Below are 23,660 nucleotides of genomic sequence, written 5' to 3' on the forward strand. Positions count from 1 at the left end.
AAAATACGCTATGAAATGTATACTCGTAATATTCAATTCTCAAAGGGAAAAAGGCATGAAAACATTAAATACTTTTTAATTTGTCGAATAAAAAGAACACAAAGCGTATAGGCGCTGAATAAAGTTTATTGTTTTATTTGGTTTCTTATCATTTTAGAATTACATTTGCGGTTTCTTTGGCAGGTTGATCGTAACAGTCTTGGTCTCTAAATATTGCTGGATCCCTTCCTCGCCCCTAAAAAATATTTTGTTATTTATAAACCATTGTCATATTTTACCATTGATATACCGTATATATTGATTATATATTACACGATCGAAGTAGATTGAAATTATTATTAACAATTTGATATTATTTTTCGAATCGCAAAGGTTTTACAGATACGAGATCTTAATAGCAGTGTTTGGTTACTTACAATTCACGGCCAATACCAGATTCCTTGAATCCTCCGAATGGAGTTTGGGGTGCGACAAGTTCGTATGTGTTCACCCTAAAAAAAACCTTTAATTATTATATGCATAATTAAAAATACATTCAATTAAAGTAGGATATATAGTATCGTTTTAAATTCAAATATTTTAACAGTATCCCATATCATTATATATATATATATATATATATATACATATATATATATATATATATATATATACATATATTATATATATATATATATATATATATATATATATATATATATATATATATATATATAATGATATGGGATACTGTTACTGGGGATATGGGAAAAATCAAAATATTATATATATATAATATGGTTATTTTTGAAAAAACGAATCAACAGTAAGAAAGTTAATTCTGTAACAGCAAACTTTTTAGTTACGTAAGTAGTGTAATGGAGTGTATTTGTTTAGTTACCAAACAGTTCCTGTACGGATATGTTTAACGAATGCCATTGCGGTTGTGATGTCGTTAGTAATGACACCGGAACCGAGACCGTAGTTGGAGTTGTTTGCGCGATCGATTACTTCGTCGAATGTCTCAAACTTGAGGATACTCTGTACGGGTCCGAAGATCTGTATGAAAAAAAAAGAATTATCAAATATTCTACATTTTGAACTTATGCGATGTATATAACATATTATTTTCGGTTACAATCAGACAAACAGTTTGTCTGATTGTAACCATGAAAAGAGCAAATGTGTCAAAATTTTAACGAAGTTTCGAAGTTGTTATCGGAATTTTGAAAGTAAAATTAGAGTGGATATACTTAAGTAGTTAAATGAAATAGTGTTGTATTACAAATAAAGATATACTAATCAAGAATCGTTTGTAATAAGATAAAAATATAGCAAAGCAAATGGTATGAAATAAATACATCTAAGGTTTTTTTATTACTCCTTTTTCGATTGGAATAGATTATATAGAATAGAGTATAAAATAATAGTACAGTTTTACCTCTTCTCTTGCAATTTTCATGTCATCCTTAACATCAGCAAATACGGTGGGTTGAATAAAGAATCCAATTTTTCCATGTCGGTCTCCACCAGCAATGCAGCGTGCACCTTCTTTCTTGCCTGCTTGGATGTATCCCATGACTTTTGTGAACATGTCTTGGTCAATCTATAAAATAAACAGATTGAAATTGAAAAACATTCTTATGATTTCGGGTATTCCGAGTACATAACCTGAGTTATGTACTCTTGAGGTTCTTTAGAGGCTTGAAATACTTATAGGAAACAAGATCATTGAATAAAAGTTTTATTAAAATTTCTATTTTGTTCTTATTATTTTTCAATAACTATGAATGTCAATAGAATTAATAGATTTAAAAAAAAAACAGGCATTTCGCCATCTTTAATTTTCATCTTTAATATATTTTTTAATTTTTTATTTGTGGTACATTTTTTTCTTAATCTTGTAAAATCTGATATACAATATTCATACTAAGGATTGAAGTATAGTTTTCAAATAATTTTAATCATATTGCTTATTAACACAACAGATATGAGTGTTACTCGGTATAATCTCGTCTATTCTTATTATTATTTCATACCTGAGGTCCTTGTTGGACGTCTTCATAGGGATTACCAACAGTCCTGTTTTTAGCGATTTCAGCGGCTTTTGCAATAAAAGCGTCATAGATACCAGACTGGACATAAGTCCTAGTGCCAGCAACGCAGCATTGGCCAGCGTTTGCGAAGGCAGCTCGATGAGCGATTTGTGCTGCCTTTTCGACTAGAATTAAACACAATTACTTATACAAAGATTAACAAAAGTTCTAACTAAAACTTACTGAAAATTTGTTTGTATTCTTGTGAAATTACTAAAGATTATTATATTAGATAGTTTTTTCAATATACTCCTATAATATAAACAAAGAGAGACAGCTAGTCTAGTCTGTTCAAATGACAAAACATATCGTAGAGTTATTTACCATCGGCATCGTTGAAAATGACTAGAGGACTTTTTCCACCCAGTTCTAGAGTGACGCGTTTTAGATTAACTGCAGAGGCGCCACTCATAATAACGCGTCCAATCTGCAAACAATATTAAAATAATAAACGTACATTTGGCATACACATGTTCAAGGAGTAATAAATATATACATCATACACAAAACGATTATAAATTATACATTTTAAATCTAACTTTAGTACCCCGTCTCATAGCTCTGTATTTTTTTTAAATAAAAGCTTTTTTTTTTAATCGCGCTGTTCTTGAATAATAAATTATTTTTATAATCGTCGACCTGTCAATATGCTATTCGTAGTCAATGTAATGTAATCAATGTTGGATTTGAAGTTTTTCCAATTATGAAAATAACTTATTGACTCGTATTTTAACGAGTTTATGTCGAATGGTTTATAAAATTTTGTGGATATTCCCGTTCTTCGTACAGACGTTCGTTTCAGCCGATATGGTTACTAAGTTAGCTAACCCATTAAAATTTTACACAATAAATAACATGATTTTTAAATTTTAAATCGAATGACATACTTCAGTTGATCCCGTAAAGGCCATTTTGTCTACTTTAGGGTGGTTGGTGAGCGCCGCACCAGCAGTGGGTCCATATCCAGTAATAACGTTCACCACACCCGGGGGGAATCCAGCTTCTTTAATTAAAGCAGCTAAAGCAAGTGCAGTGAGAGGAGTTTGCTCCGCTGGCTTAATGACAAGCGTACATCCTGTATGTAAAATATGTCACAATTATTTATAACTTTTTTCTTATTCGAATTAAAGTGAAAAACCAATGTTTAAAATTAAAAACACTAAATTAGTATTTATACTAATTCTACTTTGTTATATTTTAAGTATAAAAAAACATCATACCAGCAGCTAACGCAGGTGCGATTTTCCAAACAAACATGGGAATGGGATAGTTCCATGGCAAGATTTGACCACAAACGCCTACTGGTTCCTTTAAGGTCATGGAAAGAACTTCACCATCTGAAAAGTTTAAAGCATTTACTTAGTAATGTATTATTGTTATTATTGGTCTATGGTATTTGTATTATACACGTATATACTATTAACGTATTACTTGTTACTGAGCTGACTGACATAGACTTTGCTCGCAGCCTTGAAATATTCTTGATTTCGAGATGAGATCTTCGACAATTTTTAGTACTTTAGTACTTCATATTACTAACAAGTAAATTTACATAAAAAGAAAAATATACATATATGTAGGTATATATTACCTGCAGGGATAGTGCTACCCAAGATTTTGTCAGCTTTTCCGGCATAATATCTGATGATTTGGGTCGACCAAGCAGCTTCATTTGTTGCCTGCGATACTGGTTTACCGCAATCTAAAGTCTCGAGTTCTCCCAAGTACTTGACATCTCTTTCAATGAGATCTGCCAACTTGTGGAGCATTCTGCCGCGTTGAGATGCATCGAGTAGCCTCCATTCTGAATAACGATGGAATGCCTTCACTGCAGCTTCTACTGCGATGTCTACATCAGCCTAGTCAACCAATATTTAATTATTAACAAATTGTTTGAGTAAGATGCTTTTATCAACAGAATTAGGAAAGGCACCTTATCTCCTTCAGCGACTTGAGTGATGATGGTTTCATCTTGAGGATTGATGGTAGGAAATGTTTTCTTGCTGACGGCATCGACCCACTCGTTGTTGATAAACAACTAAACAAACAGAGCTTATTATTATTATACTGTTTATGGATAACTTTAATTTGTATTATTAATTGTTTGAACTTCCTGGTACTTTTATTTTGTTGTTGCTCTGCCTTACAAGGATTATATTTTTCCATTTTAGCCCAGTTACAATATTAAATTTAATTTTGCTAAAGAATCATAGTATTAGATATATCGTTTTCTAATTTTTATAGAAACACTTAACACATCTTCACATAAAGTTATATATGAATACTTTACTATCCTTTATTCGTTACCTTCAAATGCGAAAAGACTTCTGATTACGACACGTAAACAATTGTACTATCCGTAAGCAAAACGAATCGTTTTTTGAATACCGTAATCGGATTTTAAAATATCACTAGCGGTAATGTAGTGTGATCGCGCCACTACACTTTTATTAAAATGCTAAAGGTGACAAAGATCAAATAGAGGTCTAAATAACATTACTTACTGTTAAATATTATTATTTTAAAATAACAAAATGTGTAACAAAACTTATCCTTAATCCATTCAATGAATGTCAATTCAATTGAAGATGATGTTGACGTTAATTCATACCGATTGTTAGAGATATGTACCTACATCTGCCCACAAAGGAACGTTTGTGCTATTAGGTACAATTATCTACTGTATTGCGCAGAAGTTTCAGATACAAACCAATACACGTATAATCGCTTCTAATAAGCTAAATAATATGTACTTTATATTAGTAAATACACGAATGTATAATAGAACGTTATATTGTGTATTGACTGGTAAATGTTTTAGCTTAGCATCCTGGGGCCAATTCTACTAACAAATTGTCACTTTATCGCAATCGAATCGAAGCGTGATCGTTGCCGTATTTCTGTTTTCCTATTATTTTATTTTATTATCGACTATTGTTTTAAGAGCTAAGAATTAAGTTAACATCATATCGAATCGGTTCCGATTCGAATAAATACTGATGATTCAAAGTTGGATCGGAATTGAATCGGGAACGTATCGTAATTGTTATAAATTTGCAGGCGTACCTATACGAGTTCACGGAACCTTTTATATTAAAACTACTAAACGAATCCATATTGTATAAACAAAGCTTATGCAAAACAGTTAAATCCTTATTTGTTACAAATAAATAACTTATTATAATTATACGATAACCGGCGTATTTTTTAGATATATAATTATTTTATAATATATGTATATATATAAAATTCCCATCCAATTCACACGTACGTGTGGGACTTGACCGATTTTGGTGGCATTTGTAGTAATGGAGTCACCTGATTGGCTCTTAGCTATAGTAGAACGCGGTAGTTGGCACTGGTGCTAACATCTAGATTTTTTTAGTTTTCAGCCAAATTATTAACGTTTTTTTTAGTTTCTTACATAATTTTTAAAAGTTTTAAAAGTTACTTCAGACATTGGCAGCCATGGCTCAAATTTGTAAAGACGACATTAGGAACCTGTGGGGCAGATTTATCTTCACATTTTTTTAACGTTATTATTTTAACACATTTAGTGTTTAAGGTTATCGATATAATAGGTATATCATTAAAACATTAGATAATTACTTTTTCATTTCCTAAACCTATACTAAGTTTATTTAATTAATGTTAAAAATACGTTTGGACATCGCTACTGTAAAAGTAGTATAAAGCGCTCGCTGACCGCAAGGTAATAAAACTACAGGGCGGTATGCGTGATCGATGTACCGCTTATCGATAAATACCATTTGTTTTATCACTTGTTTTGAATTAACGGCTTATATAACAATGAATTTTGTATATAAGTTACGCTTACCTCGTTGGTCTAGCGGTTAAATGCTGATACAGATCCCGAGGTCCTGGGTTCAAGCCGATATATTTTTCTTTTTGAATTAATAATACTTAAATATCATTATTGATTTTAATAGTCTTATATATTTTATGTTTTTGTTTTGCACTGTATTATTATTTATCGTGCTAATGATATCGTTCTGCTCCAAAGTCGTATTACCCCACGGCGGGGATTGTTTTAATAATAAGTACTATATGATAGACACAGTACAACCGCATGTTACAATTTTTACGTTAAAATATATGGTTAATTTTTTTGTATTAATAATAAATATTTGACGTTAAAATAACTATTTTCCTCTCTGTTTCAAATCATTTATAACGTTTAAGAATTTTAAATAATCGATTTCAATATAAACAATATTATAATTTAATATTTTTATATCTTTAATAGCCAGGGGCGTAGCTACCGCTGTGTCAGCCGTACCAAAGATACCCCCTGGCTACATTGAGCCGAATTTCATAGTAAGCAAAAATTCGTAAAATGTTTCCAAAATGACAATGGAGTTCTAATACCGTACGCAAAATTTCCGGGAAAAAATGAAATTATTATACAAAATTGAAATATAAATTTGAATGGGTAGTTTCAAGTCGTTAACGGTCAAGGCAAGGCAACGTCAAACGCAAAATCGCGTAAAAAAAAGTCATCGCCGCAGTTTTAAGATGAAGGGCCCATCTAGGGCAAGCTACGCCACTGTTCATAGTTTAGACTTCCTAAGTAATCGTGCAAAGTCAATACAAGAAACAAATATCAAGACGTTTAAACGAAGGAAAAATACAACGTAATATTAGACAATAAAGTCGAACTAATTAAACTTTTCTTAATTCTTTTATCGAGAATAATAAAATATTATAATAACTTTTTTTTATAGCAAAATTATCAATTTAAACATTATCAGTTATAAAAAATATTTCAGTAGGTAGATTCGGATTTCAAAAGTTAACTGAATTATAATCTCAAATTGCTAAGATATTTAAATGAATTGATAAAAAAATGCCTTTATAGATTTTTTAATTAATAAATGTATTTGTAACTTACCTTAGTGTACTTAATATCAACCTTAACCATTTTTATTTAAATAATTTATAGTTAAATACACAGCGCACACGACCGTTTTCTTTCGTTGTCAGCGATGTACAATACGTATGAAATATGTGGGTATGTTCGTTTCTGCCGCACTAAAATAGATTAACTGGAATGATTGATAAAAATTGTGTATGTAGTTGTAGAATTCAAGCGCGCACATATAGGCACAGATCGAGGAATCGAACTTTATACCCCCATATCGTACATAGTATATCGTAATGAGGGTATACACAAAATCGCATTTAGTTTAATTGTTATTCCGTTGAAGCAACTCGTTTAATCGTAGTTAAAAAAAATCTATAAATACTTTTATATTTTACATCATACATACAAATGAAACACACTACTTTTTATCATAATACCCGCGTTAGAATATCATCTTATCACTCAATTGCGATTTCTTATCGAAACACTTTTTAGACAATTACAATGATTGAAAATAGCCAGACATTAATCTAGTACTAGGTTAGGAGTACTATTTGATATTTGACGAGCCGGTTGGCGTGGTTGGTAGATTCTTGCCTTTTCACGCCGAAGGTTGTGGGTTCGATTCCCACCCAGGACAGACATTTGTGTGCATGAACATGTTTGTTTGTCCTGAGTCTGGGTGTAATTATCTATATAAGTATCTATATAAGTATATGTCCCAGGATATTATTATATTATTATTATATATTTATAAATACATACAAAATTTCATAGAAGTATTATGAACGATAAAATATATAGTATATGAGCAAATACAATTTCTATTTACAATATTTTAATAATTTACGGCATTACTTAGTTGCTTAGCGACTGATTAATTAGAGACGACATTGCTTAACTAATCATCCGCTATATAACATTTATAAGTAAGGCGATAATTTTCAATATTAATTATACGCGCACCCACGTGATTATCATGTCTGAAATTTAAAAACAATATTTTGATAATTGTAATAAAATGTTCGTAAATAATTATAAATTCAGATGCAAATATTTATATAACGGATTGAAAGAAAACTTATCAGATATTTGTGGTGGATTAACTGGACAGTATCATGATAAATAAATATTATGTCAGGCTTAGTAAGTTTTGCATGACTGTTGTCAAAATTGTCGATTTTTTAATATCAGGTTGAAAGTAAAGTATATTTCATATCATTGGTATATAGTCTATTAAGTATATCTTTATTTACATATAGATAAATAATTTATAGAATAACTGAAATAAACAAAAAAAAAACTAATTATTAATATTGATATCGAGGTTGTTGACCTATCGTCATTGATAATAATTTAAGAGTAAACTTTTAGTGACATATAATAATTACAAAATTATATTTATTGCAATTCGAGATAAAAAACAATATTTATGGCGTATATTTCAATTAAATTAACGTAATAAATTTAAATATGTATTAAATTAATAGAAAAAAAAGTTTTTAAAATACAAACAAAACAAAACAAATATCGTGTTTATGATGTTAAAAGTTGAAGAGTTCCCTCGTCATGTCAAGTCAGACTTATCATAAAAAAGCATTGTCATCGTAACATAAAAAATGTTAAATTTCAACTCCGCAGGATAAGTGGAACTGATTGTGATTCACTATTCAGCCTGCAAGATTATGTCTAAACAAACTAACAAACATTGCAAGTTAACTGACATTCATTGACGACATTCGGTTGAAACTAGAGTAATATGCAGATATAAATATTATTTGTAAAATTAGAACTGAGTGAATTCCACACCGCTACGCTTGTGGAGTGCAGTATAGTCCAGTAATTACTTGGTGGTAGGGCTTTGTATCACCTACTCATCAGATATTCTACCGCCAAGCAGCCGTAATGATATTGTTGTGGTTTTGTTCCGGTTTATATGCTGAGTGAGTCAGTGTAACGCCAGGCACAAGGGAAATAAATTTGATGATGATTTTATTACTTATTTTAATAGAAATAAAAAATATAACTTTAATTATTTATATAAAAATAATGACATTCCTGTGTCTCAAAACTTGATTTTATTTAAATATTTGAATAGTAATAAATAAAAAAATGACTTTAACTATCTGAAAGTTGATTTTAAAAGTTTATATAGCACAATAAAAAAAAAGCTTTATTAAAGTATATATATATATATATATATATATATATATATATATATATTTCTCACTTATGAATTAAAATATATAAGAAAGCAACAGCCTTGTATGAACTCACATGCATTTATTGAAATATTTAATTAAGTTTCATTATTATGATATGTAAGTTTAATAATATAACCTCCTTATTAACTTTTATTTTTTATTAAAAAAATATGTATAGATAGTAACTCGGTATATGCTGCATAGCTTTATATTTCAAGTTTCTTTGGCAGGTTGATTGTAACTGTCTTGTTTTCTAGATATTGCTGGATGCCGTCCTCGCCCCTAAAATATTGTATTATATTTAATAAAATATCTTAATTAGTACTGGGAATAAAATTAATAATATTTAGTACATACATTATGTAAAATAAAAATACGCACACCAAAGATACTACAATTATTTTATTATATAGTGACTAGCGTTGACATAAAATTAATAAAATTAAAAAGTAAAGTTTTCAGCTAGAATATCTAAACAGCAAAGAGATTGTATAAGTACTTACATTTCACGACCAATGCCTGATTCCTTAAACCCTCCGAATGGAGTCTGGGGAGTGACATGCTCGTATGTGTTTACCCTGAAAGTTTAAATCTGTTTAATTTATAAATTGATAAAATAATTTGCGATACTAAAATCATTTAAAAATATTTAATTATAAAGAAAAAATGAAGAGATTATTCTATTAAGAATATGGTTTTATTCATTTTTAGATATTTTAAAACAAAAATTTTGATCAAAAATAGTGAATTCAATAATTGTAGGTTAACAGGACGTGTCAGATGTAGAATGTTGGAATGTATTTATTTACCAAACAGTTCCTGCACGTATATGTTTAACGAATGCTAATGCGGTCGTGATATTGTTAGTGATGACTCCAGATCCTAGACCATAGTTGGTGTTGTTTGCGCGGTCGATTACTTCGTCGAATGTGTCGAACTTGAGGATACTTTGAACAGGCCCGAAGATCTGTATGAGCAAAATGTATTTATAAAGTATCTGTTTTTATTACTCTCCTTTAATTGGGTATATAATGACAATAAGTAAATAAAGTTTAGTAAATGTTTCAAAGCAAATACTTTTAGATATTATTGGTAATAAAGGAAAAAAAAAGAAATAATATAAAAGAACTTACTTCTTCTTTAGCAATTTTCATATTATCTTTAACATCAGCGAAAACGGTGGGTTGGATAAAGAATCCAGTTTTTCCAATTCTGTCTCCACCAGCAACGCAACGGGCTTCTTTTTTTCCTGATTGAATGTAACCCATGACTTTTGTGAACATCTCCTTATCAATCTATAAAAAATAAATTGTATTTTTTTTTTATTAATACTACATGGGTACGACGATATTCTATTATGTTCATTTTTAATATGATATCCGCGTACCATTAATCCTTATATGTTAAATATCGCAGTGACATAAATATAAAACGTAAGACTGTTTTTTGATTTGAAATATTTGTTTTTATTGTCATACAGACATTGATCTCCTATGATAATCTTCGGTTAAATCTGTTACCTGTGGTCCCTGTTGAACGTCTTCGTAAGGATTTCCTACGGTTCGTTGTTTAGCGATTTCAGCGGCTTTTGCAACGAAAGCATCGTAGATACCAGACTGAACGAAAGTCCTTGTTCCAGCAGCACAGCATTGGCCAGCGTTTGCGAAGGCAGCTCTGTGAGCGATTTGTGCCGCTTTCTCGACTAAAATTTTACTTAATAATTTTTTACTCAATTATCTTTATAGTGTACATTTGAATTATTTATAGTTAAATTTACATTCTAATTGTTTGTTATCATGATTATCAACTAAAGTCTGTATATATTTATTTATAATCAAGACGATATTGGAATCAATGCACATAAATGGATCTCCATTTATGTGCATTGATTCCAATATCGTCTAGTTATTTAAAGAACAACGGGTAAGAAGTTATTGTAAGTCTACATTTTATCATTTCAATTATTATTTACCATCCGCATCGTTGAAAATAACTAGAGGGCTCTTTCCTCCGAGTTCCAATGTGACGCGTTTCAGATTTACTTGGGAGGCACCACTCATGATAATGCGTCCAATCTGTAAATGTAAATAATACCCCTTATAAGAAACTGTTAATAAACCATAAATTTAAGGTATCTTTATGAATATGTTTTCATTTCAAAATGTTAATAATGTTGCTTAAATAATTAAATTAAAAAAGATAATTAAAAAATATATTTGTCTTTTCGAGTTGCGATTTTATTATGAAGTAAGTATTAACATTTATAACAGTAACTATACAATTATATTTACAATATTTTACGGTTTTATAATATGTTTTTTGTGAAATTAAATAGCTAAAAACATTATTGGAATATTATTATTAGTCCACATTTTGCAGTGTGGTAATTTTTGTTTTTGCATAAATACACCTCAGTGGATCCTGTGAAAGCCATTTTGTCAACACAAGGGTGGTTGGTGAGGGCTGCACCAGCTGTAGGTCCATATCCAGGAATGACGTTCACGACACCCGGTGGGAAACCAGCTTCTTTGATTAATGCAGCTAAGGCAAGTGCAGTGAGAGGGGTCTGCTCCGCGGGTTTGATAACAAGAGTACATCCTGAATTAACAAAACGTCTTATATACACAACTACTTTTATATTTATTTAAATTTGTTACGATGCTAATAAATATATCGTTAAAATTATTTGATTTCGGTCTCGACGGCCCGAAACACTTTAGTCATGTTTATTTTTTAGGATCATTACCAATAATACAATAAAATTAATTTTAATTATTGAAAGAAAAACATACCAGCAGCTAGGGCAGGGGCGATCTTCCAAACAAACATGGGAATAGGATAGTTCCACGGCAGGATTTGACCACAAACGCCTACTGGTTCTTTTATTGTCATAGAGAGAACTTCACCATCTAAAAATATCAATTTATTTAATCAGAAACGCTTCATTTTAACGATATCATAAAAAAGTAACAGAGAATAAAATTAATCAATATTTACCCGCAGGGATAGTGTTACCCAAGATTTTATCAGCTTTTCCGGCATAATATCTGATAATTTGAGCAGACCAAGCTGCTTCACCTGTTGCCTGTGCAACTGGTTTGCCGCAATCTAAAGTCTCAAGTTCACCCAAGTACTTCACGTCTCTGTCCATGAGATCGGCCAACTTGAGGAGAAGTCTACCTCGTTGAGAAGCATCAAGGAGTCTCCATTCGGAATAACGGTGGAATGCCTTTACAGCGGCTTTTACTGCTATGTCAACATCAGCCTTACCAAGAACAATAAATATTTGATTTTTTTACATAACAATAGTTTATTAGAAAAATCTATTATGATATATGCATTACTAATGTGAAACAGTAATATTATGTATTAATTATTTAATTATTTTAACAGTAAGAATGGCACCTTATCTCCTTCAGCGACTTGTGTGATGACTGTCTCATCTTGTGGGTTAATTGTAGGAAAAGTCTTCTTGCTGACGGCATCCACCCACTCATTGTTAATGAACAACTAAACATATGAAAATATACGAAATATGAACTAAAATAAAGAGAATTAGTAAATAATTTATTATTAGGTTATTAATAAATACCATACAAGTTTTATATCTAAAATTAAAATAAAAACAAAAATCGCATAACAAATTTATAGAAAAAAACACACCGTCTAAAAGATTGGCCTGGGACATTGTACCCAAGACGCTGGCACTAAACTAAAGAAAATAAAAAAGAAGTCACTTACGAATATTTCATTTTTTACATTATTCACGTATAGTCATCTGGTTCCAAACTAAGCAGAGCTTGTACTTTGGAAACTGGTGGTAGGGCTTTGTGCAAGCTCGTCTGGGTAGGTACCACCCACTCATCATCAGATATTCTACCGCAAAACAGCAATACTTGATATTGTTGTGTTCCGGTTTGAAGGGTGAGTGAGCCAGTGTAATTACAGGCACAAGGGACATAAAATCTTAGTTCCCAAGGTTGGTGGCGCATTGGCTATAAGCGATGGTTAACATTTCTTACAATACCAATGTCTAAGGGCGTTTGGTGACCACTTACCATCAGGTGGTCCATATGCTCGTCCACCTTCCTATTCTATAAAAAAAAACCAGACAACCGATATACTACGAATACTACTTTTGTAAATACATACTTATATAGATAATTACACCCAGACTCAGAAAAAACAGATATGTTCATGCATACAAATGTTTGTCCTGGGTAGGAATCGAAATCACAACCTTCGGCGTGAAAAGCAGTATCTACCAACCATGCCAACCGGTCCGTCAAATGAATACAAAATATATATCTATGGATCATAGATCTAACTTGATTTGTACCTTACGTGCTATATATACATATAATATGCTAATTAATATTGTATCTACATACGAGATGATTCGCACTTTTAGTTTGTTTAACCTTGAACGCATGAGCAAGATAAAAACGATAAAATGTTTACTTGATGTTGTATTGTCAAGAGGAGAGAGATAAATCTCTGAATAAAAATAAACTGATGTGTCAATACATACATTAAATACCTTGTATGTGGGGTTATCAGCTGGATTTATATAAAGTCAAAAGTGTAAGGAATTCGAAAAGATGATACGTATCCCTACTAGAAGAAGTAAACGTGGGTATTACGAAAAAAACAGTTTTCGTTGATGTTGATGATGACGTAATTTGGTTTGTGAAAAAAAAACTTTTTGCTAGTTAATCTTAGCAGAACATATATCACGAACTGGAGGTTAGTTTTGAATTTTTAATGATATCCTGTAAAATGATGTTTTAAGCGGTTTGTTTAGAACCTTCTCGAATAAATTTTTAAACAGAAGGTCAACGGGGCCACAGTATCCGAGAGATGTTTTTATGATAATGGCCACCTCTGTCACACACACACTTTGTAATCATTTTAAGAAATGTTACGCATACTGTGCATTAAAATTCACATGTTAAATGTACTACAAGGTTGTAATAGGTTGTTTAAAAAAGAGCTGAAGATCTTCAAACAGCTCAGTTTTTGATTTCGATTAATTGTTTCGATTAAATGTTTGTTAAAATGATTATTTAATTATACAAAATAGCATATATACTTGCATAAAAATGCATATTCACGCAGTCATTATTTATGATTACGTAAAGTGACCACTAGACCATATATGTTTACTGTGATGAATTGCACAATCTTTTATCATTTTGTAAAGTAATGATAGCATTCCATATAATTTTTATCGCGATTGCATTGTTAGATTCCTATTTGTATTATAGATCGAACGAAACAAGGAATAATAAATATGGTACTTATTTAGCTAAATGCAATAATATAGAATATCCAGTTTTTGGAAGTATTATAATCTTAGTAAATATTTTAGAATTATAATGTATTTAGTGAACATAACGAAGTCGCGTGTATATGACATAAAACTTGTACATAGAAATGATTTTAATGGCACGCTACGTGAAACACGATCGGCTACTGATATACATAACATATTTAACGAATCGGTATTTGATTCATTAAATATGTTAAATAGTAAGTAATAAATGAATTAGTAACTTGTCTAGCTCAACTTGTGAGCTCACAACTCACAAATATTCACATACTATTATATAATTGATCAAATAAGCAAAGCGAAAAAGTATATATATACTTTTTTCAACTACGAGAGAGCTCATTCTTCCGGTTCTTAGAAGCACTTTTTTGAATTCTCATTTTATACTGGTTCGGAAAGAAATTGCTGCTGAAAAATCGAGCAGGAAACTCATTAATTAATCTTACTTACCAATTAAATAATATGAATCTTTTAATAAAATATAGCTAATTTTTTATATTCCACCCGAAAAATATATTAAAAGGAAACTTATAGTAATGGCCTATCTGGTTTAATACCAACTGTAAGCCAATCATTCTAATACCAATTTATCGTGTTTCAGTTTGAAACTCTGACTCTCTGGTCAGGGTAATTAAAGGCATTAATGACATCAATTATTAGATTCCGTAGTTGGCGGATAATTAATGGCGTAAGAAGATCTATGCTTTCAATTATTAGTTTGCCCATCCTTTAAAAATGTCATTCATACATTACTTCTTATTTTTATTTTAGTAATTTAAATATATGTTTAATAATAATAATTAATATCATCGTACATTTCGTGGTAAAATCAAAACAAAGTATTATTATTGACAAAGGTTATGAATGACAAAAAAGAAACAGATAATAAAGTATTTTTATCTTTTGTTTTAAATATGAACTGTAACGACATTGAATTGAACGAAATTTCTACGTATAATACTAATAATACAGTGTTTTCATTTGGACTCTAATAAAAAGGAAATATTAGTAATTTTAAATTTAATTTAATTTCAAAGTATTTTAATTTAATCAAATCAAATCACACTTCTATACCGAAATGTTCGCCAGCTTCCTAGCCCAAAGTAATTGATTGAAAATAATTCTATACTATAAATGCGAATGTAACTCTGACAATGTGTCTCCATCACGATCAATATCAGTATGTGGATACCAGGCTCGTAATGAAATTTGACATGAGATATTCGTAGCTTTGGACCAGGATCACCATATAGGCATATATATATTTTTATGTTATCAGTAGAGGGACAGGGATATTGGCGATGTAAGAAATATTAACAATTCCTTATGCCCAATGCACCACCAAACTTGGGAACTAATATATTATGTCCCTTGTGCCTGTAGTTACACAGGCTCACTTACCCTTCAAATCAGAACGCAACAATAATAAGTATTGCTATTTAGCGGTAGAATATCTGATGAGCGGGTTGTACCTACATAGATGGGCTTGCACAAAGCCCTACCACCTACTTTATCTATTTTATATTACAGGAACTAAAGGCTATATAAGTTTGACGCGAAATCTATATATTAAAAAACATAAACATTGATAAATTTTAATTGACATATATATAATCATATTCATATACATATAAAGCTAAAACGTTTGTTTTTTTAAAAACGCTAATATCAAGATCTAGTCTAATTCGATTTGTAAGAATCCTTCTGCGTTAGATATCTCATATATTGAAAAAGGATATATAAGGATATAACATGAAGCTGTAACCCACGAGGGGAGAGCAGTAACGTTAAATAAATAAACTAGTAAATAAATAAACAACACTAGTACTGCAAATATGTAAACTTTTTATTCACGATCAAGACAAGGCTGAAACTGAATCATGACAGTTTCAACTTTGTCTTGGTATAAATAAATTCGTACCTATATTAGTACTAGATTAATGAGCCCGGTTGGACCTTTTGCGAGGTTAGACACTGGTCTAGTGGATGACTGTTAAAATATTTTTTATCGTTGCTTTAGATTTGTTTCGTAATGTTAAGTTGTTAATGTAATAATTAAAATAAAAATAACTTAAATTATTTGGAATAAAATGACATTTGGAATAAAATGACATATATATAATGTTATAATATATAATCAAAACATTATATTATTAATCCTTTGGCTTTAAGAATACATTTAAAACAATTGACTTGTAATATTTTTAAAAAATTACATAATATTAATATAATGTAAAAAATGTTCGTTTTTAAATAAAATATAATTTTATTAAACAATAAAATACAACATAACCATCAACCTCTAAACCTATCAAACAAATTAGATAGCGACTGTATTATAATTAATTTTAATAAAGTATAATGAATTTGAAACTTACCTTAGTATATTTAATATCAACTTTAACCATATTTATTGCAAATCACAACACGACTGACTGATCTCGTTCGCGGTGAACAGCAATGTGGAATCAATACCTATGTCTGCAAACTGTACCTAACCTATAAAATAGATAAACTAGACTGCTTATAATATCGTCATAAGTCATAGAATATACTTTCACATGAGCCGCGATAGCCTAGATGCAAAACGTCGAACTAATCCGAAAGTAACGCCTTCAATTCCTGCACCACTAGGTTTTTCATATGCTTAATTTGAGTTTGTAATAATTCTAAAAACATAGGCATTGTATCGGATAGAATTTCACCGCATATGTATCCAATAGCCCAGCGCGGGCAATGTAATGGTGATATGCGTAAGGGGCCAATGCATCACCAACCTTGGCGCCTAAGATGTTATCACTAACCCTTCAAAACGGAGTTTATAAACGGAGTTCAAAACGGAGGAGGCAGTGAACGGAAACTACTAAGTTTTTCAATTTGATCATAGAATATGTGCTGATCTGGTAGTTCTTAGCCAGACGGGCTACCCTACCACTAATACTTGTGATATAGGTATGTATGGCGTTAAGGAAATCATGGTGATGATCTTTGCGAAAACTACTCCATAAAATTGCGTTAGGTATAATTCCTTGAACGTTTTGGTATTATAAGTCTGTTTGTTAATATTACTTTACATAGATTTTCTAAATAGCTATTTTTTCATCAATTAATGTGGGTGATCAATAAAGATTAAAGGTTGTGTTGTACCTTCCCTGTTCTGTATCAGGTGGTGTCAGAGGGTTAGTATAAGTAGGTTTGGTTTGGTTAACTCTATGTTTGTATATTGATTTATATCTTTGTTGGACTTTTTGCGGAAAAATTGTGATAGATATTGAGATAAATACGTATGATATTTTTTTCGAAATAAACTTGTAAAAATATGTCAATTTTTTAAAGTAATTCTTGTGTCATGTATATGCGTATTGTAGTGGGCTAATAAGTCCCACTGGATATTATCAATCCCAGCACTTCAAATATACCTTTTTGTGTAAGCTGTTTTGGACGATATGTACCATACTGTTAGTACGAGATCCGGCTGCAAGATCACTACTTGATCTTAGACTGTGTTGTCCTTTACGTATCGACATAGTAAATTGGTGAGTGAGCCAGTGTAACTAGAGGCGCTTCGTAAGGTTGGTGGCACATCTGCGATGTAAGGGCTGATTATAATTTCCTACAGCGCGATCTCTATACGGTGACCACTTACCATCAGGTGGTCCATTTGCCCAACCGCCTGCCTACCTATGATATAAAAAAGTTTTATTTATATATATAAAATAGTGCATATGAAAGAATACATTGTGTTTTATTAAATATATATTTAATTATTTTGTTATCAGGTTTAGACCCAGCGCGTCCTCTAGTGTCTAATTATGGATCGAGATTGTTCCGCCTCAGTAGAGACGACGCGTATGTAGTACAGGTAATACATACAAATGCGGGTTTTCTTGGAGAAAGCGGTCAAGTGGGGCACGCTGACTTCTGTGTCAACGGCGGGAGACTACAGCCCGGCTGCAGAGGCCACTTTATGAGTATGTTTATAATATTTAAATGCTATATAAATACATGTGGGTACTTATTTCATGCCTGAACATTATAATATTATATTGATTGCCCCGTTAGTCTAGTGGCTAGATTTATATCTAGAATATATATAAGAGAGTCCTGGGTTTAAACCACAGTTCGGGCCGTTAAAATGTCATTGGATTTTTCTGTCGAAGACTCTCAGTAGCAGTTCAAAGTCTGGAAATTGAAAGTGTTTACACTCTTTCTGGTCGTGTTGAAAGATTCATCAAGTGTCATCTTTTAAACGACATTGTACTAATGTGAAATAAGCCTTGCGTTATCTTGTGTTTAACATTTAATTTATTTATAATAAACTCTTATCTTTAACGTGAGTTTCTTCATTCTTTAGTATAATCTTCGTTGATAATATGTTGAACAATAAAGTGCTTGAGTCTATACTAGTCGCGTTATTGTTTTGAATAGAATAGAATATGAATTATTCACGAATTAGTACACGATAATAATAAAAATACAGTTACAAGCAAAAATAAAGTTAATTATATGTACAATAGCCGTCATTATCGTTAAAACAGAATTAAGAAATTGATGAAGCGGTAAAGAGCTTTACATTTCGTAAAAGTTATAGGATACATTTCATAAATAGTCCAGATATTCGTTAATATATTGAAATTTGTTACTTCTAAAAATATATTTTAGTATTCAAAAGGGGTAGTTTTATTTGTATGATTATTATTATTCCGGATACGCGCAATTAATTATTATATCAACATAGACGAGGAGGAAATTCTCGACCCAGCTACGTTAAGAGCAAAAAACCGCAAATCTTATATTTATCTTTTACAACTAACAGACAGTAATCATTTTATTTGGCGAACCTTAGGAGAGGCTAAAGATAGATATATAGGCGAATATGTTAATCATTTTATTTAAAAAAGAAACGGAAAATTAAATATACAATAATTTTAGTTTAATTTATTTATTCCAAAGCATTAATCCTTGACCAAAACATAACATATAGGTTTGCTAGTAGAAAAAATAGTCTTTAGTATAATACTTTGCAATTTGAATACACGACTCTAAAACAGTATTTATTATGCTTATGCCATTATCCAAGCCCTAGACTTCTAGGCTACCTCTATTTTTATTTTATTACGATCGGTTCAATAACAAACTTGTTTATTTGTTTTAAATCACACATTTGTAATTGTTTTGATATGCAGGAATTGCGCGATGTAGCCATTTTATGAGCTCCTGTTATTTTGCTGCGAGCGTGCGTCGCCGTATACGCATGGTGGGTGTGCCATGCGACTCGACATGTCCAAAACAAGAACAATGGGGTTTACGCACAGATCGCAAAATAGTGAGGATTGGAGACGATATACCCGAAACGTAAGTTATGTTGCAATAATTTTAAGAGGATAGAAGAATAAATTTGAACACGATTTTAATTTGAATCCTGTCTCTAAGAGTATTTAAAACCTCTAATTGAAAAAACGTGTATTTGTGTAACAAGAGAAAAAATATTAAAGAAAAAAACTATCCTACTCCTTTAAAAGTAAAAAGTAACAGATTGTATATGTCCTACTGTTGGGCCACAATGCTCCGATGCGGATTGGTTGATACAGACGTGGTCGTTTATTTTCTACTTGTAGGTTTCCTCACGATATTCTCCTTCACGGCCGAGCATGATATTAGTTGTGCTCGCCTGGGCTTGTAACCATAATCTTCGGTTAAGATTCGCGTGTTCTAACTGGGCTATCTCGGCTCTTCTATTTCAAGTTCAATTGATTTTATGAAAACCAAATTTTCAGATATAGATGAAGATATGTTTTCAATTAAAATATTTTAATTAAATAATACTTTGAATTTGTAGATCGCATGGAATGTACTGTGTACAGCTGGACCATGATGAGTCTTGTCCATTTGATTGATGTTGGTGTATAGGACGCAATTTCCTAACATTTATTTTAATTTACATGATATAAATGTAATGTACAAAGTTTTTATATTAAGAGTGATGTATGTATTCCTGTTAGTATGTATTTATTTATTAATAAAATAATTTTATTCAATAGCAAGTTTATTTATTTCACAAGTTAAATACAATCTAAGAGTTTTTTTGTACACCAATGATTTTTTTTTTTAAATGCTTTCAATTCTGGAATTCAATTAGATTGCCTGTGAATGTTGTAAATAGGATCATACTATCATATATTCTAGTTGACATTGAAAAAGTTATCTATGGGCTTAGACAAGCTACTGACAAAATTTACGAAATAAAGATGATTGAAATCGCTTCAACCCGTTCATTGTATTCATCTAAGCCCAGGATCGCCGAACATTTTGTCTATTGTTTATTGCCTTTTGGACGAATTGTATAGACAAATATTTTCTTTAAGGAATTTTATAAGTCAAATGTGAAGCATTTCAGCATTACTGTCTTAAGTTTAACCCTGCTTAAAAGTATTTCAAAACAGTGTTTTGTACTGTCTTCCAAGTGTCAATTATATTATTTTGTTCCTTTATTCTTCTTAGGGAATAAGTTGACTTCAACGACGGTGCAGGAGAAGTTGCATTCATCATTGTAAAATGCAGATTTAAAGGTTATGTTTCCATATAAAAACATTCCTCCATAGTAATTTTTGGCTACTTCGGCAATATCTACGTTTAGAACGTGATTTGACTGAAATTTAAATAAAAAATACATATTTTACAATTTCTCACAATTCAAAAGCTTAGGAAGTAAGCGAAAAAACCCATAATGAGGAATAATATGAATATCAGCGCTCGACGCGTAGGTAGGTTGTAGCAATAATAATTTTTTTACATCTAGACTGTTAAGAAATTTCAATATAGCTGTGATCGAGGAAATGATTTAAGAGATCAATTAGTCGAATGAAATAAATGGCATACTTGTTTTTTAACAGAAAAATATCTATTAATAAAATTACTAATATTAATAATTTACTCTCTAATTAATCCTAAAGCTCGTGTAAAGAGCCACCGCAATAGCCTAAGGGTTCAGATAAATCTTGCGATTTTCACATCACAGCTCACATATATAGGTGATACGTGTACGCTTGAACTATAAAAATTATCTGATGCCCTGACTTTTTAGTTAATTTTAAGATTTACATACATATACAAATACAATACATTTAAAAATTGAGATATTATGTAAATATCTCAATTTGTATTGTGAATTAATGATATGATGAATGATAATGACATTGAAATAAAACATAAATTTTACTTACTTTTGTAAATCCACAATTTCGACTGACGTTAAATATTGTTAGAAACATTGCCTTCATGAAGAGGTGGTCGCAAGGGTTTTTCATTTGCAGTCTCACAAGTGGCTTGTTGTTTATCATAGAAACAATTTTTCCCTGTTTTATAAGATAAGATATTTAGAAAATTAAATGTAAGGTGTTATTTGAACAGAAACTATGGAAATATTAGTCATCTTTTGTATTGTCAAATAAATGATGTAACAGTTAAAAAATACAATTGGATTTGTTTGTGAGCAAATATTTTCATCTGAAATTATCCCATGTTAACACTAATAGATCAGACAAATTATTGAATATACGCCTTTTAAAAAAATACCTGGTAATGCTTTGCTGGTATGTGAACGAGACCCGTAAAATGATAAATTTCTTTCCTGTTTTAAACTAAACTTTAAACCCACGATACCAGGTCTTCCCTAAGAAATATCTTTATAAATTTTATGTTTTTTTTAGTTTTTGTGATAGTGTTCGAACCCAAGCATGTCTTATGAATTTTCACTTGCGTAAATTATGTTTATAATTCATCTCGTACGTGGTGCACAAAAACTTCGTAGGAAATAACCATTTACTAGGTAGGGTTTTGTGCAAACATCGCCAATGTCTATCGGCAGTGGTGACCATTTACCATCAGGTGGCCCGTCTGTCTCTCCGTATACTATAACATAAAAAAGAATAATCAACAGTCGAGTAGCGTGAATGAAATAATTTGGAGCTTCCAAATTATTTAATTCCAAAAGAGGAGAACATTGCCCAGCACTGAGACATTAAAGTTTATAGCTATGAAACTCTTACTGGCCATAATACAATTAAGGAACAGCTTAGTCTTAACTATATATAAAATATTACCCGGTTTATTGTGACATTTTCCTTGATCTCTAAGTTAATTATTAAATTTGTTTCATTGTGTACGTTTGCCGTTAAGTTGGTGCAGTCTCTTCTCTTTGGACCTTTGCAGACATCGAATTTTATAATTTTCAGTGAGAATTCACCCTTAAAAATATGTTCATTAACAGTGATAGAATGTAAATATTTTTAATTTACAAAAATGTTCATTTAAAATGACATCTATTTAAAAAATAATATTAGCAATGCAAATAATTTTTTTTAGGAATTACTAATTTCCTATTTAACCCTCCAATTAAGCGTATCGCTCGTGCTAGGAGTGGGGACAACAATAGTCCGAATAATAGGCGGTTCTTACATCGCTTTGCGGCCCGTAAACCATATTGACTTTGAATCTAAAGTAAATGTTTTTAATGTACATAGATTATAGATATTTATGGAATAATAATAACGGTCACTTATAGCTCAAAATTTGGTAAATTTTTCGAGTACGATCCAGAACAGCCTACGAAGCCAAAATCTAAATAGCTTAATTACAGAAGGAAGGCAACTATAATTGTAATACTATTGAGTTATAATGTTTTTTATTTTAAATTATTTGTATTTTTAAGATTTTAGAATAAAGGAGGTGATATAGCATTTTAGTTATATTTCGAAATCCATGATGGATAATGGACAAATTACGGATGACTAGAAATATTTGAAAATATACCGATAAATTTTATTAAAAAACTTACATAGTTTTTTGGCGTTACGGATACAGCTATATAAAGTACTTGAAAAACGATAAAAACATGACCAATAAAAATGCGTTTCAACATGTTTAATTTTTTTAATGAAATGAACTATGTTATATTATTTGTATTTGAATATAATATTTGTAGATTAAATCTTATCGTGTGTTTAATTTGCCATGACTATATAAAAATTTGGCTATTATTATAATGAAGTCTTGTTATCTGTCATTATATCAATGTTATTGGCGCTGTTCAGTCATTTTAATCGTTCTGCAAACGACTCGGGAAGTTGCTAGATAGTAGAGTAAATGCCAACGCTACCACATGA

At 30.7% G+C, this 23,660-nt stretch overlaps 4 protein-coding genes across 5 annotated transcripts in view; 1 reads left to right on the forward strand and 3 right to left on the reverse strand.

Annotated features, from left to right (window-relative positions):
- LOC126771214 (phospholipase A1) overlaps positions 1-20,455 on the forward strand; it is a 39,041-nt gene extending 18,586 nt beyond the window's left edge. The window contains exons 6-8 of the mRNA XM_050490969.1: positions 18,276-18,467; positions 19,683-19,851; positions 20,336-20,455. Coding sequence (XP_050346926.1) covers positions 18,276-18,467; positions 19,683-19,851; positions 20,336-20,393 — 419 coding nt within the window. The 3' untranslated portion in view covers positions 20,394-20,455. The remainder of the gene's footprint in view (positions 1-18,275; positions 18,468-19,682; positions 19,852-20,335) is intronic.
- On the reverse strand, positions 109-16,930 carry LOC126771299 (aldehyde dehydrogenase X, mitochondrial-like). 2 transcript variants are annotated; one of them, XM_050491113.1, is made up of 11 exons: positions 16,875-16,930; positions 4,009-4,113; positions 3,667-3,934; positions 3,296-3,412; positions 2,963-3,150; positions 2,400-2,502; positions 2,019-2,200; positions 1,421-1,585; positions 881-1,038; positions 417-491; positions 109-235 (listed from the first exon to the last, which is right to left on the reverse strand). In XM_050491113.1, the coding sequence occupies exons 1-11, from the start codon at positions 16,902-16,904 to the stop codon at positions 160-162; spliced, it is 1,467 nt and encodes a 488-aa protein (XP_050347070.1). In that variant the 5' UTR covers positions 16,905-16,930; the 3' UTR covers positions 109-159. The 2 variants fall into 2 exon arrangements, with proteins under 2 accessions (XP_050347070.1, XP_050347069.1); XM_050491112.1 differs by lacking the exon at positions 16,875-16,930 and adding an exon at positions 6,988-7,134.
- Positions 9,224-17,013, reverse strand: LOC126771300 (aldehyde dehydrogenase X, mitochondrial-like). Its single transcript, XM_050491114.1, has 11 exons — positions 16,875-17,013; positions 12,570-12,674; positions 12,162-12,429; positions 11,957-12,073; positions 11,575-11,762; positions 11,137-11,239; positions 10,685-10,866; positions 10,298-10,459; positions 9,974-10,131; positions 9,668-9,742; positions 9,224-9,446 (listed from the first exon to the last, which is right to left on the reverse strand). The coding sequence occupies exons 1-11, from the start codon at positions 16,902-16,904 to the stop codon at positions 9,371-9,373; spliced, it is 1,464 nt and encodes a 487-aa protein (XP_050347071.1). The 5' UTR covers positions 16,905-17,013; the 3' UTR covers positions 9,224-9,370.
- Positions 20,456-20,971: 516 nt separating the features above from the next.
- On the reverse strand, positions 20,972-23,416 carry LOC126771215 (uncharacterized). The gene is made up of 4 exons (XM_050490970.1): positions 23,333-23,416; positions 22,599-22,742; positions 21,720-21,851; positions 20,972-21,145 (listed from the first exon to the last, which is right to left on the reverse strand). The coding sequence occupies exons 1-4, from the start codon at positions 23,414-23,416 to the stop codon at positions 20,972-20,974; spliced, it is 534 nt and encodes a 177-aa protein (XP_050346927.1).
- Between the last annotated feature and the right edge of the window lie 244 nt (positions 23,417-23,660).

The sequence above is a fragment of the Nymphalis io genome, chromosome 10 (genome assembly GCF_905147045.1).
Source record: "Nymphalis io chromosome 10, ilAglIoxx1.1, whole genome shotgun sequence".
NCBI lineage: Eukaryota > Metazoa > Arthropoda > Insecta > Lepidoptera > Nymphalidae > Nymphalis > Nymphalis io.

Excerpts from the sequence above, each read along its gene's own strand:
- LOC126771300 (XM_050491114.1), bottom strand. The coding sequence starts at position 16,904 with ATGGTTAAAGTTGATATTAAATATACTAAG. Across the intron at positions 11,763-11,956 it reads CGCCCCTGCCCTAGCTGCTG|GATGTACTCTTGTTATCAAA; the intron begins GTATGTTTTTCT and ends TTGTTAATTCAG. Across the intron at positions 9,743-9,973 it reads ATACGTGCAGGAACTGTTTG|GGTAAACACATACGAGCATG; the intron begins GTAAATAAATAC and ends TTAAACTTTCAG.
- LOC126771299 (XM_050491113.1), bottom strand. The coding sequence starts at position 16,904 with ATGGTTAAAGTTGATATTAAATATACTAAG. Across the intron at positions 3,935-4,008 it reads AAGTCGCTGAAGGAGATAAG|GCTGATGTAGACATCGCAGT; the intron begins GTGCCTTTCCTA and ends TTGGTTGACTAG. Across the intron at positions 2,503-2,962 it reads CCTTTACGGGATCAACTGAA|ATTGGACGCGTTATTATGAG; the intron begins GTATGTCATTCG and ends TATTGTTTGCAG.
- LOC126771215 (XM_050490970.1), bottom strand. The coding sequence starts at position 23,416 with ATGTTGAAACGCATTTTTATTGGTCATGTTTTTATCGTTTTTCAAGTA. Across the intron at positions 22,743-23,332 it reads CCGTAACGCCAAAAAACTAT|GGTGAATTCTCACTGAAAAT; the intron begins GTAAGTTTTTTA and ends CATATTTTTAAG. Across the intron at positions 21,852-22,598 it reads AAAATGTCACAATAAACCGG|GGAAAAATTGTTTCTATGAT; the intron begins GTAATATTTTAT and ends CTTATAAAACAG.